This window comes from Lissotriton vulgaris, unplaced genomic scaffold (assembly GCF_964263255.1).
Source record: "Lissotriton vulgaris unplaced genomic scaffold, aLisVul1.2 SCAFFOLD_2120, whole genome shotgun sequence".
Lineage (NCBI taxonomy): Eukaryota > Metazoa > Chordata > Amphibia > Caudata > Salamandridae > Lissotriton > Lissotriton vulgaris.
In genome coordinates this window covers 35,314-55,393 of record NW_028242840.1, presented here as the reverse complement: position 1 = coordinate 55,393, position 20,080 = coordinate 35,314, and the positions used below count along the sequence as shown (strand labels likewise).

The window sequence follows — 20,080 nt, the reverse complement described above, 5'->3', positions numbered from 1 at the left end:
AGCAGTCCCATGATGTATCAGTTTTTGCAGTTACACAGAAGGGCTTGCCTACGAATTATGCAGTGATCTCGGACTTCAGAGATCTGTGCATGAGTCTTGGTGTGAAGTGATTGCTACAGCTGCAGGCAGGCACTTTGTCTGGCTTCTTCAGTGGCAAAATGGTGATGCATGGGAATTCTTCCCGCATGGCAGCGTTACGTCAGAAATTGGTGCGGATGTGTCACACTTCTGTAGTTGCTTCTCTTTTCCCAGCTCCCAGCAGCAGGAACAACCACCAGAGGCCCCACACAGGAAAAGGCAACTCTTCACTGGTCAGAACTCGCAGCAAGGAAGTTCAGGGGAGCTGGTGTTGAAGTCTTTCTGGGGCATATTACCAAGCAATAGCGATAATTATCCCTATTGCTTGGTTAGCGTGAAAAAAATATCGCTGAGCTGCAGCGATTTTTATCGCAGATAAACCTTGATATTACCAAGGTTTTACCGCAAATGCGATAAAAATCGTCCGCAATGCATGAATATCACTGAAAAGTCAGCGATATTGATGCCTGAGCGAGCTAATGCTCTTAGCCATGTTATCCACCTCCCATTGGATAATATGGCTAAGAACTGCTCAGGGCAGGTGTTAGCTTTTGGAGATATTCGCGCTTAGCACGAATATCTCCAAAAGTTGGTAATAGGAGATAGCGATGTTAGCGACTGTTTCCAGTCACTAACATCTTGGCACGCCCACTTTGCATGTCATTAGTGATAAATATCACTGACATGCAAAGTGGGGCCCAAGATGGTCGCTATCTCCTACTAGCTGTCGCTAACTGGTGTTAGCGACAGCTAGGTAATAGGGAGATAATTTTATCTCCGCTTTCTTGGCTTTTAAAGCCAAAAAAGCGGAGATAAACCCCCTTGATAATATGCCCCTCTGTCCCTGAGACTTCAGAACAGGAGGCAAGCTCTACCTCAAGTCCTTGGCGATCTTCTTCAAGCAGGAAACATCACACAGTGAAGTCTTGACTCAAGTCCTTGGCGATCTTCTTCAAGCAGGAAACATCACACAGTGAAGTCTTTGTCCTCTCCCTGGCAGAAACAGCCACTGCTAGCCAACCATAGACTGCACAAAGCAAAGGGGCAGAACTTCTCCTTCATCTTTCCTAGCTCTTCTCCTTAGCAGAGGCTCATTTTGAGTCCAGACATTTTCTAAAATAAATTCTGGGGTCTGAGCCCAAATACTTATACTTAATTTCTTTTTGTTCTCTTGTGGCAGAGAGGCTCTGTGCTTAATGAAAACCAGTTCTGTCCTTTCTGGTCCAGCTTCCCAACAGATGGTGCGAACAGCAATATGTAAGGCAGACCAGGCCCATTCAGGTGCAAGGAAATCTCTTCCCCATACTCTAAATACAGCCCGTGTTCTAATTGCATCCCAGATCTGACTAATCCAGGAAAGGCAGGACACACCTCAACCTCCCCAGTGGCTGTCTACAGTGAATACACAGTGCCCAAAGCATCTAGACCAGCAAAAACGATATCCAGCACACAGCAAAAATACAGGAGGCAGAGGCAAAAAGACAAAGGAAAACCACACCAAAGATGCCATGTCCAACATAAAAAGTATATTTAAACACCACAATGAAAAAGATCCACCGGAGGGTTCTATAGATACAGAATTTACAAGGTATAGTAAATCAAAGCATTTCACTCAACGTGACCAAGCATTTGCAAATTCAGCAAATTTCACACCTAATAGAAACATTTTCATAAAAAAGTTTGGTCTACTTGTAATGCAGTCACTTTAGTTAACCAACTTCAGTTGAGAGCCAGTCAGGGGGCCCAGCAAGATCCTTAAGATCACTTATGTCAGCAGGTGAAGCAATCTTCAGGCAGTTCCAGGTGCTTTTATCCTTTGCAGGATTTTCCTATAGAAGGGTCCTGATGCAAGTGATGAACAATGCTGAAGCTGCTCAAGGATGCTATTAATGTCATGCGGTGACAAGTGTTTTGATACAACTAGTCCTCAGCCTACAAAGGGGGTGAGGTGACCCTGCTAACAGTGTTGATGTCCCTTGAAGTCTTCGCTGAGCTGGCAGAAGTCCAGTCGCCACTGAGCTACCAGTCACCCAGTATCACAGTCACTGGTCAATCCTTCCTGGGTCAATAACTCATCTGGTCCCAGCTGCACTCCGATGACACTCCAAGGGTCAGCAAACGTGGATGCAACTGTGTGCATTGGGTCCTGGTCCCTGGTGCTGCACAGCTGTGGTTGGTGGCTGTTTGAAGACTTTGGGCTACCAACTTACCCCAGCAGGCTTTTTCAGCTGCTGTGTCCCTGTGCTGTGAACAGGATGTCAGTCAGCTGGTCTCAGAAGTCTCTTTGCTGTTGCTGCGCTCTGGATATGACTTCTTCTTGAGCAGGACACAGCATGCACAGTCCCTCTTCTTTGCAAGCCACCAGGTGCAGCAAGTGCAGTCCACGATTGTTCAGCCTTTCTTTACCGGTTCCACAATGTTGCAGGGCAGTCCATCGTCTGTCCTTCTTCCATTTCAGTTGAGATCTGAGTTCAGGGTTCCAGTGGTGCACATACTCGTGGCAGGATGCATTTTGTAGCCAATGGGCTATCAGGTTCCCTCACACCGGATGACCACTTCCTGCAAAGTGTGGCATCTGGGCATACCAGAATGCACCATTTTGCCCACCATTCTTGCTACCAGGGGGGCTACATGCCCCTGGAAGACTAGTTTGGCAACTGGTTTTCCCCTCTGCTGTGCCTAGTACAAGCCCTACGGACTGAATAATAGAGCAGTCCCTCTCCCAAGTGTTACCCATTTGCCCTTTACAAGTGGCTTTTCCATGAAAGCTTGTCTTTTGGGCCAACAGCCATGTGACTTCCCTCTTGCATAATTTAGTATACATATATTTCTGAGGGCCAAATGTCAATCCTTGCTTCTCATTTATTTGCTTCAAAGTCCTTTAAACATTCTTGCTTACTAGTGGCCAGTCCTGACTCTTTGTCCCTCCTTTTTCATACAAGGATCAGGGGCTTAGTACAATATCATTATAGTGTGTTCTGTTGATCCGCTTCTGGGGGGACTATTTTATTATCTTTTCAACCTTGTGTGACACTGTGGGTGCTCAGACGTGGCTGCTTACATTTTATTGCGGCATTCACCCACCTAGCTCCTTACATGTGGCTGCCATTCTTTTGTTTTGTTCCTGAAGGCAGTTCCCAGGCTTGTGTGGAATGGAAGCAATTCATTATTGTGGTTTTAAGTCTGCCTCCTTTAATTTCCTCCAGAAAAAGACACAAAAACACTGCAGCAACAACTCTGGGCCCCACACGGCTATAAATGGAATTGATTGCCTCTTTAACAGGTGCCTTGAAACCGCCCTGGCTCTCTTCACCTTGCCCTTCCTGTCTTCTCTTCCCCACATTGATACCAGCTCCAAAGCCAGCAGCAGCCAGTATTGCCTTTTAGCTACTGCAGCTCTAAAGTATATAAAACTTTACACCACTACTTAAACACAGTGCATTATTTCAGTTCCATTAAATCAAAACTTCAAATGCTACTTTAATACTACTTTAATATGCATGCTGCTTGTGTTCTTTCCTCCCCTCCTGGACCTGTGCTTGGTGATGTCTGAGTTCGAAGTCTCTCTCATTGGTTTAGCTCTGAAGCCAACATTTTTTCCTTCTGGGAGAATGTCCCCTGTAAAATGTGCATTTGAATGTACTATATTTAATAAATGCAAAACAAGAATGCAGGGCCAGCAGAAGGGCGGTTCGATTGCACAGGATAATGACTTCAGAGCGGCAATGTTTCCAAGTTTAATTTGCTTTTAAAAGCACTCGCTGACACGTTCCTGGCCTCCAGCAATTTTTGGATAACTCTAGTGATTAATGTTCTTGCTGGAAAGATTGGAGTTGTCTAGTGGAAGACGTTGTGACTCATAGCAAGGTAGCACAGAGGCTTATATAGTACATAAAATGTAAATAGGTCAGTGGGTTACTGCTTTTCTGTTACTTGAAGCTTATAAATTAAAATCCTAACATCGAACAAAGCATAGATTAGAGCAGATATTGGTTCTTTTTATTTAAGAGAACACCCAGCTATTCTGTTCTTATTTCAATTTTGAGATTGTGCTTCTGCGGCCCAAACACTCTGTAGCAATGCTGCCTACTAATATCCATGACTTGTGACTCCTATACCCTGTGGTGCTCTGTTTTCTGTAACAATTCCATTGCGCAAATTTATACACAGATGATTGATTGTCTCTGTGTAATTTGTGTGTGATGTAAAGAAGGTGCTCTGACACCCTACACTGGGATGAGTAGCGCTTTATAACTAATTAAATGCATCTGAACGTTAGTGGTCATGGAGCCTTAAGGGACACTGTTAAAGGGTGGTGGTGGTGAGGGAAGCCACATCACTCAGCCTTGCCTCAACATCACTTCAGGACCACTTCATCATCAGTACAGCACCACCTTCTCATCAGTTCACCATCACCAGTGCAGCTCCAACTCAGCATCATTGCAGCACCACCTCAGCACCAGCACAGTACCACCTCAGCTCCAGCATTGCACCATCTCAGCTTTAGCACAGCACCATCTCAGAATCAGTGAAACACCGCCAACGCAGGCCTAACTCAACAGCAGCTCAGCACCAACGCAGCACCACTTTAGCATCAGCGCACCAGCACCACAGCACAGCACAAACTCAGCATATTGAGCACCACCTAAGCACCTTCTCAGAACCAGTTCAGCACCAGCACCTTAGCATCATTCAGCAACATCACAGCATCACTCAGCACCAGCTCAGCATCAGTGAGACACCACCTGTGCAGCATCTTCTCAGCATCAGTGCAGCAGCACGTCAGCTTTTGTGCAGCACCAGCTCATCACATTCTCTGTATTAGTACATCACCAACTGAACACCTCATTAATGCAGCACCACCTCACCACCAACTCAGCACTAGTTGAGCACCACATCAACATTAGCACAGCACCATCTCAGCATTAGCACAGCACAATCTCTGCATCACTGCACTGCACCACCACCAGGGCAGCTCACCTTAGAAGCAACTCAGGATCCATGAAGCACCACTTCAGCATCACCTCAGCGCAGCACCAACTCAGGATTACTCAGCACCACCTCAGTACCAGTGCAGCAACACCACCTCAGCATACCTCAACACCACTCAACATCACCACAGCATCACTCAGCAGCACCTCAGCATCACTCAGCAACACCTCGGCATCACTTAGCACCACCTCAGAAGCAACACAACACCATCAACACAGTTATAATAGTATTGCACAACCTAGGCACCAGTGCAGCACCATCTCTGCATTAGCACAGCACCATATCCACATCAGTGCAGCAGTACCTCAACACAACACCACATCAGCATCACTTAGCACCAACTGAGCATCAACTCACTAAGTGAGCACCAGTGCAGCAGCACTACCTCAGAATGACTCTGCTCCACCTCAGCACCAGCACAGCACCACCTCAGTCTTAGCACAGCACAATTTCCACATCAATGCACCACCACATCTCAGCACCAATGCAGCACCACTTCAACATCAGCACAGCATCAGCGCAGCACCAACTCAACATAACTTACACCACCTGAGAACCAGCTCAGCACCTCCTGAGCATCAATGCAGCATCATCACCTGAGCATGAACTAGCACCCCAGAATCACTCAGCACCACCTCATCATCACCTTAGCATCACCTCCTTATCAGGCCACCACGAACTCAACATCAGCGCAGCACCACCTCAGCACCAGCGCAGCGCAACATAAATATCAGCACAGCACCATTTCTGCATCAGTGCAAAACGACCAATGCAGCCCCTCCTCAGCCAGAATTCAGCAACCAGGCAGCCCCACCTGAGCACCATCAGAGCATCACCACAACACAGCACAAACTCAGCGCCACTCAAAACCACCTCAGCGTCACTCAGCACCACCTCAGCTTCTCTCAGCACCAGCTCAGTAACACTAAGTAGCACCTCCACACCAGCATTCCACTACCTCTGCATCACTCAGCACCACCTGAGTATCACATTTGCAGCAGCACACCGCATCCTCAGCACCCTTTCAGCATTAGTCAGCACCACCTCAGTGCGCCCTCAGAATCTGGCATCTATTGACTCTCTCTGTCCACTGTTTGTGTTGTAATTCGGGTACTATTTCTCCATATCCATCCTGCTATTGTGTCTGTCCCTTCATTCATAACAAAACAAATCTATAACAAACAAGCATTACAACAGTCAGGAAGAGGTTGCCAGCATTGTAAGGACAAGGAAACTAGAAGAGATGTATTGTTCATTGTACCTAATGTGTTCTTTAATCTCCTCTAAATAACACACTAAAACACAAAATACCATTCCACATACATACACTCCATTACACATAGTCCCACTCCATATAATTCCATGCAATTGAACAAACATAATTAGTAGCCACATAATACAATTACAGACAATAATTCCACTACACAAATCACCAAAACACAATATCACAACTAAAAAGTCCAATCCAATCCACATAATTGGTACACACCACATACATCGACTCCACTCCAAAACACATAGGCAAGATACATTTAATTTACATTTACAATGCCAAGTGCTCCAACTCATTCCTTTTTTTAAAACACACAGATCTGATGTTTAGCTCCTACTTATGTGTTCTTTGTTCTTTTTGGCCACCAAAAACACAAAGCTATACCCACAGTTCCATGCCAAACAATTCAGCTCCTCACATTTCCAATCCACACAACATAATTTAAAACCAACCCACATACTACAACTGAACAACACAATTACACAGCATATAACAGATATCCAATCCACACCACACAATTCCACATTGTGCCACAAAATTCAACAGCACAACATATAATTAAACTGCACTACTTACCACTCCACAACACAGAATCCCACTCCACATAATGCTACTACACTGAATGCCAAATAATTGCTAACCATATATTTCCAAAGCACTCCATGCCACATATGCCTCTACACAAATCCACTCCACACCACACAATTCCACACCACACAATCACACAACTAACTAATCCAATCCAACCCACATAGTACCACTATACACCACATACATACACGCCATAACACATAAGTAAAATACATTGCCGTTTACAATGCCACTAGCTTCAACTCAAACAAATGCGAGACAGATTGCATTTCCGATGCTTGTTTTCTATTTGGTATACTTTGTGCTTACACCTCTGTAACTTTTTTTTCCACATATGGTGTCTATTCTGAATTTGTTTCCTGTTTACTCAATACTACAGGTATTCTAATGTTACCCGGAGTTTGTGGATTCCCATGGAAAATAGCCAGAATATAGATACATTTGTTTTTTGGGGGAAGATGGGTCAAAAGTGCTGTGTAAAAAAAATCTGTTTTTTCCTAAAAATTGCATCAACTGAAGGCTTCTGTCTTAAAATCACCATCTTTCCAGCTTTCGGATGCATGCAGTGTTATATCAAAACTTTTTTTACCACAGTTTTGGCATTTCTTCTAAGAGGTAGCCAGTTTTTCCTAATGTATGTTCTTTCAAACTATTTCCAGTTTTATGAGGAAACTTGTGTAAAACCAATGGGTGATGCCAGATTTCTGAGAAGTAAAGCAAATTCTGAATTCTGCTAGACACTTCTGGTTGCAGAGACATGTAGGGTTTGTAGGTTTTCCAGGATCAGAGGTACACCTTTTATTGTTTTTTCATTGTTTATGGTATAGAGTAATTCATGTGGCAAATTTGATCGGAATCTCATATTTCACCCAATCTGCACATGGGGAGGTAGCGTCAGATTTTGGGATGCTACCTCGGTGTCCACATGTAAAAGCTACCATCTCCAGAAATTTCTCAAAACTAGATACCTGATGGAGTCCAGGGTAGTATGATATGTGTGGTTCTAACAAGGTTTTCCTACCAAGAATCCCTCACGAACCTCAAACTGTGTCTACAGACACACATTTTCATCACATTTCCAAGAGGGAAAGTTTTTGAATATACTGGGTCCACAAATTTGCAACTACCCATCATTCCGTCACAGCTCAATAAAAAAGGTATCTCACATGTGTGAGTGGGTTTTGTTCCCACAACAGACTAGGGCACAACATGCAATATGGAGTTAGGAAAGGTCTATAGCAAAGTGACAGACATTGATTAGATAATACAATTTACGTTTTTTTGTAAACAAAAACCTAGAATGAAACAGTATATTAAGTCCACTTGTGTACAGAAACCAATGAGCAAAATAATTTCTGATAGAGCTTTATTGTTTATTGTTGTTGACTATTTTTCTTTTGTTTTCTACTGTTTTTTTTTTTTTTAATATATATAGTTTTTATAAGTGATTATGTGTTTAAATTTTATATAGTCTTGAATTAAAAAATACAAAAGAGAAAATACAAAATCAATAGACATGAAACATATATACAGTGATGAAGGCAAAGCGGTAGACACCACTACGCGCGTTTCGGCTCTTGAGCCTTCTTCAGGTGACCGTCTATTGTTAGAGTTTCAAAGAGTCCAGGACTCACAGTTAGGTGTGGCGTGGATATAAAAGGTCAGTCGGTAAAGGCAGCTTCTTAAGATCTTGAGATGTGGAACGATGTAGTCCTATAGCTTGTCATATGATGTTATGACATCAGATCATCCTCCATAGTATTTTCCGCTCCTGGGACATCTTTTCTACTTTATCTTTAGGTGGATACAAAATATTCGTGCTAACAATTATACATCATTATTGCTCGCCTCCGGATATTTTATCAACTTGTGGAGATAAATACTCGTTTCCTTCACTATTGCTCTCATCACCTTACCATCTACTCACTGGAAGTTATACTCGTGGAGGTTCTACAAATGTCAACACAAATAACTATCTGAATCTAAGCTACCTCCACTATACTGTTCTACCACCTCATTTTCTCTGATGTCATAACATCATATGACAAGCTATAGGACTACATCGTTCCACATCTCAAGATCTTAAGAAGCTGCCTTTACCGACTGACCTTTTATATCCACGCCACACCTAACTGTGAGTCCTGGACTCTTTGAAACTCTAACAATAGACGGTCACCTGAAGAAGGCTCAAGAGCCGAAACGCGCGTAGTGGTGTCTACCGCTTTGCCTTCATCACTGTATATATGTTTCATGTCTATTGATTTTGTATTTTCTCTTTTGTATTTTTTAATTCAAGACTATATAAAATTTAAACACATAATCACTTATAAAAACTATATATATTAAAAAAAAAAAAACAGTAGAAAACAAAAGAAAAATAGTCAACAACAATAAACAATAAAGCTCTATCAGAAATTATTTTGCTCATTGGTTTCTGTACACAAGTGGACTTAATATACTGTTTCATTCTAGGTTTTTGTTTACAAAAAAACGTAAATTGTATTATCTAATCAATGTCTGTCACTTTGCTATAGACCTTTCCTAACTCTGTTTCTTCCCTATGTATAGCAAGTGCTACTATATTATATAGGGTCCCCTTTTTCCAAATATTAACAACATGCAATATGGACAGATCAAATTAAGCCACCCAAAAACTGACCCTTTTATAGAATGTTGGTGGCTGTGGAATTTGAGCCATAGCTCAGACACCCAGGGAAAGATACCAAACTGCACACTTCTTCGGGGTGATGAGCACCTTGTGGATTCCATGGGGGAACATCACTTACAACGCATTTATTACAATGCACTACCATTACATCGCAACCATTACAACGCAAACCATTACAACGCATTGCGCTGGGGGGTGCTCTAGGATAGGGAATATATTTAATTTACTATCCAACACCTTCCCTTCTATCCACGGGGACTGGAGTTGGAATAGTAAATTAAATAATTCACTATCCAGCGCCTAAAAGCACTATGCGTTGTAGTGGTATGTGATGTAAAAATCGCGTTGTAACAGCAGGCGTTGTAATAGCCTGCGTTGTAGTGACACCAATCCATTCCATGACATGTCTTTACCCACAATGCCCGAAAACCTCAAAGTTTGCCTAAAACACACATTTTTCTCAAATGTTTCTCACATTTTTCCGAGGGAATGTTTTGGAATATGCAGGAAGACACACATTTCGTACAATCCAGCATTCTCCCAAGTTTACCAATAAAAATGGCACCTTGCTTGTGTAAGTGGTCACACAGCCCGCAGCAGGAAAGTGTCCAAAATGCAACATGGACAGATCGAATTTTTCCATTCAAAACCAACCATTTTTTTGCAACTTGGATAGCTGTGGATTTTGGGCCCTAGCTCATTAGGGACCAAGGGAACTCTACCAAACCTGCACATTTTGGAAAACTAGACACCAGAGGAATCGAGGGTGTTATGCTGTGCGCGGATCCCAGGACGTTTTCTTACACACAATGCCTTGCAACCCCAAAATTTGCCAAAACACACATTTTCTGAATATTTCTTTCAGGGAACGTTCTGGACTCCGTTGAGAGTCAAAAAATAACTGTCATCCAGTAGTCTCCTGGTAAAATTGGAAGGGGTCCCCCATACTTCTGGCATTGAAGAACAATTAAAATCTGGGTCTCCAGTCCAACTCGCAGCCAAAGTCAGGTGTCAGCTTCTTTACAATGAGAGAATGTGGTGGGTAGCCACCTGAAACACTCTGTGTCGGAGAAGTAAACATTTTTACTTGGCACTACCACATCTCCTTGGTTATATGAAAGGCAGTGCTTAGCGCGATTAGATATAATCATCATATTAGGAAAGAAGATTACTGGGGGTGGTAACCTGTGACAACAATAAACGAGCATCCTTGTTGTGGAATTTAGTTGTAGTGGATTGGGTATGAGTTATACAATTTTTTGCTGTTGTGCTTTTGTGCTACATTATTGCAATGTTATTGTGTTGTTCTCACAGTTTGACAGCTTTGTTGTTTCCTATCATGTGTCAATTCTTTTTAATGTTGCTTTTTATGTTATTGTGTAATGTTAAGTTGTTTACTTTTGCGATGAAAAAACATGCTGCTATATTTCCAACTAGATGGAGCATTGGCCTTTAAAGTTCTCATGACAAACACTCTTTTAACATTGTCTAAGGCGGGATAATATCACTGCTGCAACTCTTCAAATATTTAAGGCATGCCCAAAATAATGACTAAGATCTGTATTAAATTGAAAAAAAAATTCACAGTTTAGCAACTGTTAAAAAATTGCTAAAGTTTCATTGCTTAAGTTGTGAAAAACATAAAGGAAAAGAAGCAATGGAATTTTCCGGCAAACCAATTCTACAACTACTTTCTATTAGTCTTGTTTTGCAAAATGTGCAATGTTGCATAGTTCCCTGGGGGGTCAACTGACATGAGTGCCTGTTGTGTTTGCCCCTAGGGCACCACCGTACCATAGAAAGGGTCTCAGATGCTTGTGCATCTGTTTCTGTAATACTACTTGTTGAAATGTGGTACATTAGTTAGGGTAAGTAAGTACTTACAAATCGTAGAAATACCACAATCACAATATACGGTACAGTCCAGGTCTTAAAAAATGATTTCCTTGTGCAACCCTTCACAGCTGGCGACAAGCTGACAGGCTCAACTTAGAAGACAGGTGTGTAAATTATTTAAAAACTGCAGGTTATGTGGGAGCAAGAGGTGTGTAGACTGCTCTCCTCAAGGGAATGGCTATATGTTTTCTACTGAGCACGACGCACTGAATCAAATACTGCTAGTACTGAGACAGCGACAAAGTTAATCTCATACTGGTACCTAACACCCGAGAGGCTATACACTAGAGGAACCCTTAATGAAGTGGCAGATGCTGTAAGGATGTGGCACACAGGGAACATTGTTTTGCATACTTAGGGAGTGTCCTAAGCTGACGCAATTTTGGTGAGAGGTATTCCACAATATAGATACACACTTCGACACTCAATTGCCCAGGTTTACCACCTCCACAGTACTAGGTATCCCTAACCCACTCACATTTCCTTTATGCTCTAGACGGGATAGGCACATAGCGTTGGCATTGGGGGCAGTGCACCAATCTATATTGGTGACATGGGCAACAGAGAAGTCACCAACAAGATTAATTTGGCTACATAAGCTCTGGCATATCTTGGGTATGGAGAGACTTTCTTTGATATTGAGACAACAAAATTACGCATATCAAAAGCTATGGAAGCCGCTCCTTTGACTCCTTTCAGAAGGATTTACTGAAATCACCTGTCCTGAACACTTGCAGCTGCTTTTGCTTACAACACATACAGAGAGCTCCTGAGAGGGAGCAGACAGTGAAGTGCAAAGTTGTACCAGAATTTTTCTCCTTATTGTAGTAGATACTGGATTGTTGTTTATGTGTTCGGAAAGGGGAGGGCGAAGGTGCGGGGGAGAGGAGGTAATCTAAACACTGATTGAGTGGTCTTGTATATCTGCATAAAGAATTATTATTTTGTATGTAATGTCAGATGCTTGGTTTCAATAAAACTGTTTTAAACCTAAAATTACATTAGGCAGCACAGCATTGCACAATTAAGAGCATTAAATCTGCTGAGCCTCTAAACCTACATGCCCTACCATATACTTGGGGCTGACAGGTAGGTTGCCATGCCAATTCTAATCACACCGAATTACTATATAACTTTTTCACAGACCACTTACCCTGGTACTGGTTAGCAGAGGCCAACACACAATAAGAGTCAGTTACCACCAGTTTTAGGCAAGAAATGAGGGTGATCAGGGCAAAAAGATGACAGTCTCACAGTAATTATGTTCGTGCACGTGTATCACCAGCCCTACCCTGAGAGGGTGCTGCTATAGGAAAATAAGGGAGTCACTTTGCCACTGTGCCAGCACCCTATTACAGACTGGGGTACAGAGGCCAACAGAGTAGACAAGACCCTTAGGAAAAGCACTGACAGTGCATCACAATAAGGTTGGGCATCATTAGTGTGCCGCCTGAAGACAGAAATCTGCAGGGGGTGAAGAGAGACTCACCGACCTCAATGACATCTCTCTGCAGGGGGTGTAGTCACTTAATGCCCTTGCAGTAGGGGGATCTTTGTCTCGTCTTTAAATTTGAGGTGGCTTCTACCTACATCTTGAAATATGCAGCGGGCTTGTGAGCATCACTAACTTGCTGCCACAAGGGCAGCCACAAGTTTGTGGATGCCCTGGTGGCAGCACATTCATGATACTAGGGTGCACTTTCCCGGTTTGCACCAGAAACCCCTTTTGAGAGATGCCCCTGTCAAAAGTGCGCCCAGTTATAATTAATGATCCTTTGGTGATAACTCATATATTTCCATTAATTTTGATGGAGCGTTGGAGGAGCTCCTAGGCAAAGCTTTAACGTGAAAATATGTAGACGCCACATTGGAAAATTTGTTAAGGAACACCACTACAAAGTGCATTTTGTCTGTTCTCATGGATCATTTTCAAGCTTTGAAACGAGATGGTGACATTCCCGAAAAAACAACTGAGGAAAGCAGGCTAAACCCCGCATATCATGAGGAATATTAAAACTCCAGCCTGGTTTATATGAAAGAGATATTGATAATTGCTTCAATGTTCAGTGATCTTATGAAGGTGCTTAACCTGTTGCCTCGTATGTTTACTTTGCAATATCCTTATAATGCACATTATCCCATATGTAATGATTTGCATACTGCATAGTTTGGAACATGGTCATTGATGGATTTTACATCAAAGACAGAACCATAAAATTTTAAGGAGTAAGACAGCTTGATTTTTCACAGAATGTTAGGTAGGGGATGTTATTCCAGCCCATCAATTGTACATATAATAGCAAAACCCAGCAACTACTTTTTGTTTCATCGTTGTTTCTCCTACATTTTCAGCAGGATCTGTGGAAATGGCTTCAAGAAACCAAACTTTCTGCACAGAATTCGTCCTCCTTGGGTTTTCTGATCTGGCCCACCAGGTGCAGATTTTTCTTCTGTTTGCATTCCTGGTTCTCTATGTGAGCACACTTTTGGGGAACCTCACCATACTTCTCCTGGTGAACATTGACTCTGCACTACACACCCCTATGTACTTCTTCCTCAAACACTTATCCACTGCGGAGATCGGTTTCATAACAACAACTGTTCCAAATATGCTATATGGACTTATGACTGGGGACAGGGGCATCTCACTTGCAGCATGTGCTGGGCAGATGTATTTTTTCCTTCTGTTTGGTGCCACAGAATGCTTCATTTTATTAGTCATGTCATATGACCGCTACTTGGCCATCTGCAGCCCTCTGTTCTACACACAAATCATGACAAACCGGCGATGCCTTCAGCTTGCTGCCACTTCTTGGATCACCTGCACTGTGCTGCAGTTGGTGCAAACTTTCCTAATATTCATGTCACCATTTTGTTGCTGGAGAAGCATCCCTCACTATTTCTGTGATATTTCCCCTGTGTTACAACTGTCGTGTACGGATGTCTACGTAAATAACGTCATGATGTTTTCGGCCAGTGTTCTATTCCTTGTGATACCCTTCCTGATGACTGTGCTTTCCTACATTTTCATAATCTCCGCCATCCTTAAAATCCAGAGTGAGGATGGTAGACGCCGAGCGTTTTCTACATGCGCCTCTCACCTGACATCAGTTACTCTTTTCTTTGGGACCGCCATGCTGAACTACCTGCGCCCCTCTTGGACTTATTCTTTAAAGACAGACAGGATATTTGTGGTGTGTTTCGGGTTTATAACCCCAGTTTTGAATCCCATTATATATTCTCTGAGGAACAATGAGGTCAAAGGAGCCCTACAAAGAAGAATTGAAAGACTCAGGGAAGTAGATTTTTGATGAAGAGCATAACGCGCAAAGACATTTCCAGCCATAAGTGTAATTCCCAGTGACATTGGCTAGAGACATAGGGGGCAGATGTACAAGAAACAGACAGTTCTCGGCGTTAGTGGAGAGTTGCGCCAGTTTCCCTGCACCCAAGACTTTTGCGCCACCATGGGTGCATGTATATTTACAATACAGCGACCCATGGCACATGAATTGACAGATGTGTCAGAAATTCTGACGCATCTGTTGGCACAAAAGTCATGCATTGCTGGTGTTGTGTCTCAAGCACGACTGAACTCCAGCAATGCATGAGGACGTCACTCCTTATGCCTACTCTAAACAGGCGTAAGGTTTTGACGCAGTGGTGTCCTAGTAGGAGCGCAGTGAAATCTTGTAGCTTTCACAGCATCATTTAAATAAGGCTTTCCTGTGTGGGAACGCCCATCATGCATACATTACACCTGATGCAGGTATAATGTGGTGCAGGGCTATACAACATGGGCATAAAAATATGTGGTTTGCCTGTTAAGATTGTGATCGCAATTGGATCGCCAGTGGATATGCCATTTATTTAATATATTCAAAGGCTTTGCTCCAGCCTTCTCTCACATTGAAATGGATGAGGATTGGCTGTCCCAAAGGGCTGGAGTAAATCTCTTTCCAAAGTGTGAAGTAAAATGTTACACTCCCAAATTACGCATTGCTGTAGTGACAGAGGAACACATTCTCAGATGCATTTATGGAAACGTTTGTGAACTAGGAAAATATATGTCTTCACCTGTGTGGAGGAGTACTTTAATGGGTGCATGGTGATGATATTATAAGGAATGATGACAAATGTGCACAAAGCATAGAAAGAACAAAGGCACATGTACAAAAAAACTGAATCTGGTGAAATTATGTCGGAGCTGCTGAGTCACCTATGGGCCTGGAATACCAGCACCAATAAAGAGGTCCAATGCAGAGCCTTTCATTTGACCCTGAGGGAGCAAAGCCTCTGTTTTAATCTTGCAACAATAGGATACTGGTGGACAGTAAACTACCAAATGTTCTTCTGGGCGGTGACTGGAACTTTGCGCCGGTCCCAGAATTTAATTACACAGGCCCATCAGACATTTCCAGAAGCAAATACAGAATGGCGCTCATGGACCTCATAAGGAACTACTCTCTTATAGACCCTTGGCGCCTCCTTCACCCCTGACATCTGGTAAATACCTTTCGTTGTCACTGCCATACCGTGAACTTAAGAATGGATTTCTTCCTACTGTCTGGCACCCTGATGCACATACGACATAGTGGATTATGACATCTCAGACATTTCCTTATCTCTATTGAACAGGAGCTGGGCAGTCTCAAACCGCCCAGGGGACACTGGAGACTGCCTATGTGGCAGTTTGATGAGCCTGCAAAGAAGATTGTGTCAAAAATATCGAGCACAAAAATATTGTTTTCCTAAACCTATAATGTAAATGACAAAAATATCAAAAAAAATCACTTTACACTAATATCAAAAATTAATACAAAAATATTGTTTTTAAGATATATATATTTAAATAATTAATCAAATAATTTTTTGTATTTAATAATTGCCTCATTTGATATGCAGTCCATAGTCCCACATACCTAGCACCAAACATTTAACATATATGTAAAACATTATAAACATTTCTCAATTTACATAATTAACAATTAATTAGTTAGCAACAAATACATAGTTTGAAACTTATCAATTATTTAATTATCTTTCCACCCTATACTCCTATAAGCCCAACAACCCACGTCTAAAATATAATTTAAAAAATAATATTTACACAATTTACATACTTAATAATCAAATCATTAATACTAATTATAGCATATAAATTATTTCTACTTAATTAACTTCCAACACTGTATCCCAAAAACCTCACAACCTGCTGCAACACTATAAATTAATTTTTTACAATGAAATTAAAAATATAAATAACTTAAAATGACATGTATAATGAAATGCATTAACAACTATTACGCCAAAAATATAAAACATATTCAATTAAAATATTATTTAAACACATACAAAAATGTAAAAAAAACAATCATACCATAAAATATTGATATTTTTGTCTGCGAAATTTCTGTACAAAATATTTCTGTAACATGCATAAAAATTTGATATTTTTAGATTTTCAATATTTCTCTCGATATTTTGTCTGAATACCAAAGCAACGCCTTGAAAACCCCACTAATGAGGCACAGTGGAAATTCTGCATATCCTGTGGTGGCTAGGAAAGCCTACATGAAGGGGCAACTGATGAAGAAACAACCCTCCAAAGGAAGAAATTCACTGAGAATAAACAACTAGTAAAGAGGATCAAACTATTGGCTGAGAACTAAAGATAACAACCTAGGGAGGCCAACTACCAACAACTTAGCCAAGCTAAGTTGGATTTCACCTGCATGATCACATTTCTGGATGAGAAGGTACTGGGGCACGTTAAACAACAGCAGAATAAATTTGGAGAAAAAGCAGACAAACTATTACCCCATCAACGATGACAATCGGTAGCTCATTGTTCCATATCAGCCTTGAGGATTCCAGCGGGTCTTCTTAACCAGCACAGATTAGAAAAGAATGTGTAGCCTTCCACATGTCTGTATATTCCTTAGCAATGGGGGCTCTCCAAATACCTGTAGAGGAATCCTTCTTTGATGGACAGCCCCTTCCGTGCCTCACAGAAACTTTGGCTGTGGAGCTGAATTGGGATATCGCAGAGGAAGAAATAGCAAAAGCCATCCAATTAATGTCAACGGGCAAGGCTTCAGGGGCAGACGAATTTCCCATTGAATATTATAAGATGACTGCCACACTTCTGGTTTCTGTACTCAGCATAATTTATAAAGACATGAAATACTCAGTTTCACCACACCCTGAATTCAGTTTTGCAATATCATACTCCTTCCAAAACCGAACAAGGGCCTGAAGCTCAGTGGTAGTTATGGACCCATCTTACTGATAAATACAAACATTACACTGTTTGCAAAGATCCTGGCGATTAGATTGAAGTGCTACATCTCCTCATTGGTAAACAGATCTCAGGTGGGCTTTGTTATGAGACAATCTTTCACTATCCACATGAGGCTGCTCTTTCATATGATATGGCAGTCTAGTGGAAATGTGGAACCAAAGGTCTCAATTTCACTCTATGCCAAAAAAGCATTTGACCAGATTGAATCGAAATATCTGTTCCATATGCTAAGAAGAGCTGATTTTCAGTTTAGGCTCTTAAATCTGATACAACGTTTATACATCTCATCAACAGCCTCAGTTACTTGTAATAACTCTTGTCCGATGATATAATGTTTGCCATAGGGGCGTGTCAGGTGTGTCCTCTATTGCCCGTTCATTTTTCCATGGCCTGGAACCCCGGCAAACAAAATCTGAATGTCTCACAAGGGAAAATAGAATCTTCACACCTTGTGGAGAAATTAAACTGTCTTAGTAAGCAGATGATAGCCTGGTATTGATGACACATTGACATGGCTTTCCCTGCTTTTTTGGCCCTAATCACAACATTTTGGAAATTATCAGCCTACAAGATCAACTGGGATAAGAATGAGGCCCTGCCCTTGTGCATATCTATTACCTCTGATGTCCTGCTGAGATCCTAATGCAGTTGTTCTGACACCACTATTAGATACCTGGAAATGTTCATCGGCTATGATCGTATCATAGCTACAATGAAAAATATGGACCTCTTGGAAGCGAAAATGAGGCTTAACTTGGCGAAATGGTCTCATATATCACTGTCTCTCTGGAGTCCCATACAACCTTCCTTAATTATCTGGTGAGCCTTCCCTATTGATCGATCATTTAGGTGTGTAAATCAGTCAAGGATAGCCAAAGACCTTGGCTTAAGATTACTAAATTGCATGCTCACATGCCGTCTGGAGGCATTTGACACCCTAACTTGTCTCTCTACTAAAACATTGCACAGATTGGCAGATTTGGAGTATATCTATTCTTGTGATCTGGAGAGTTTGGATTGGGGCCACTTTGAACATCATCTCATAGGCAGCCCGATCAGCCCTGCCTTGATCTTTTTGACCACTCCTCTGTTGCAGGTACATGTATGACCAGGTCCCAATCTGAAGGTCCTTCCTAATAAATGGCAGGGAGGTAGCCTGAACGTCTTAGAGTGATTGTGGTATCCATGTGTTGCTGTTATAAGAGACCTGAAATGATTTGTCACCTTATAGTAAGACTTCGGATTGCAGTCCCATCATTATTTGCGATATCTAAAAGAGACTCACTACCTGACGGATGTCCTTCAACATCTCTCCTGGCCTCTCCACAATTAGAGCTCAATGAATATCTCAGGTGGTGGAGCTCTTTCATGGGCGCAATATCCGGTATGTTTTGAATGTTACTAGAAGAAGTCTATTCCTCTGCGTTTCACAGCAGTCTAAGAGAAACATGGTGTGGAAAAGTTGGGATTGATTGCCTTGTATCAGGCTGGATGGAGATCCTTGATACTCTCAACAGGGCCCTGAGAGAATCAAGGCTCAAGTGCAGTTTTTTTTAAAGACCAGCATGACTGGAGCCTTCAAAAGCTGGCAGGAGTCCACCTTAATAGTAATGCAACCTGCTGGAGATGTGGCAGTCCTGATGCATTTCCCCTACTCCTGCTCCTAGGTATATAAAGCAGCACATAAGCTCATCAGCCTATGGTTAGAGCAGTGACTGCACTTGGAGTGGTTATGCGTAGGACAGCTGAGGCATTGAACCCGCCTACTGTGGGTGCTATCATTGAACTGACCATTGCAAAAACCCATTGGCCACTGGTCCTGTATACACAGAACATACAATTTGTATAGAAAAGATATACTCAGTTTTTGCTTACACTAATCACTTTCACAACAGTAGCACCTAATAGGTCCTGAAGAAGGCCACAACTCTGACTAGGTCACCGGCCAAAACATTGCGATCCGTAAATAACATGATTGGGTTTAATGCCTCCCATTGTGTTTCTTGATTTTATTCCAAGCACAGAATTGGCCTGAAAAAACACGTTGCATGTCCTGTTGCTAGTTTAGCTTTCACCCTTTCACCTGGACTGTGTTCCTCACAGCAACCCACAACTCACATTGAGTACTTAGTAACTACCATCCTAGAGAACATATACAAAACATCCCTGAGCTCCTCCCTCTCAGTGAGGGAGTTGTAGCCCACACAATGACTAGTCTTCACTGTGCAAGGATGTTAGAAGTTGTATTTTTGTCACACAGGGCTGGTCCTCTCCTACC

The 20,080-nt window shown here is 42.0% G+C and overlaps 1 protein-coding gene across 1 annotated transcript in view; it reads left to right on the top strand.

Moving 5' to 3' along the window:
• The window catches only part of LOC147668824 (olfactory receptor 10C1-like), a 29,860-nt gene extending 15,051 nt beyond the window's left edge, over nt 1-14,809 (top strand). The window contains exon 3 of the mRNA XM_086948426.1: nt 13,851-14,809. Within this exon, the coding sequence (XP_086804552.1) occupies nt 13,851-14,809 (959 nt within the window). The remainder of the gene's footprint in view (nt 1-13,850) is intronic.
• Nucleotides 14,810-20,080: the final 5,271 nt, after the last annotated feature.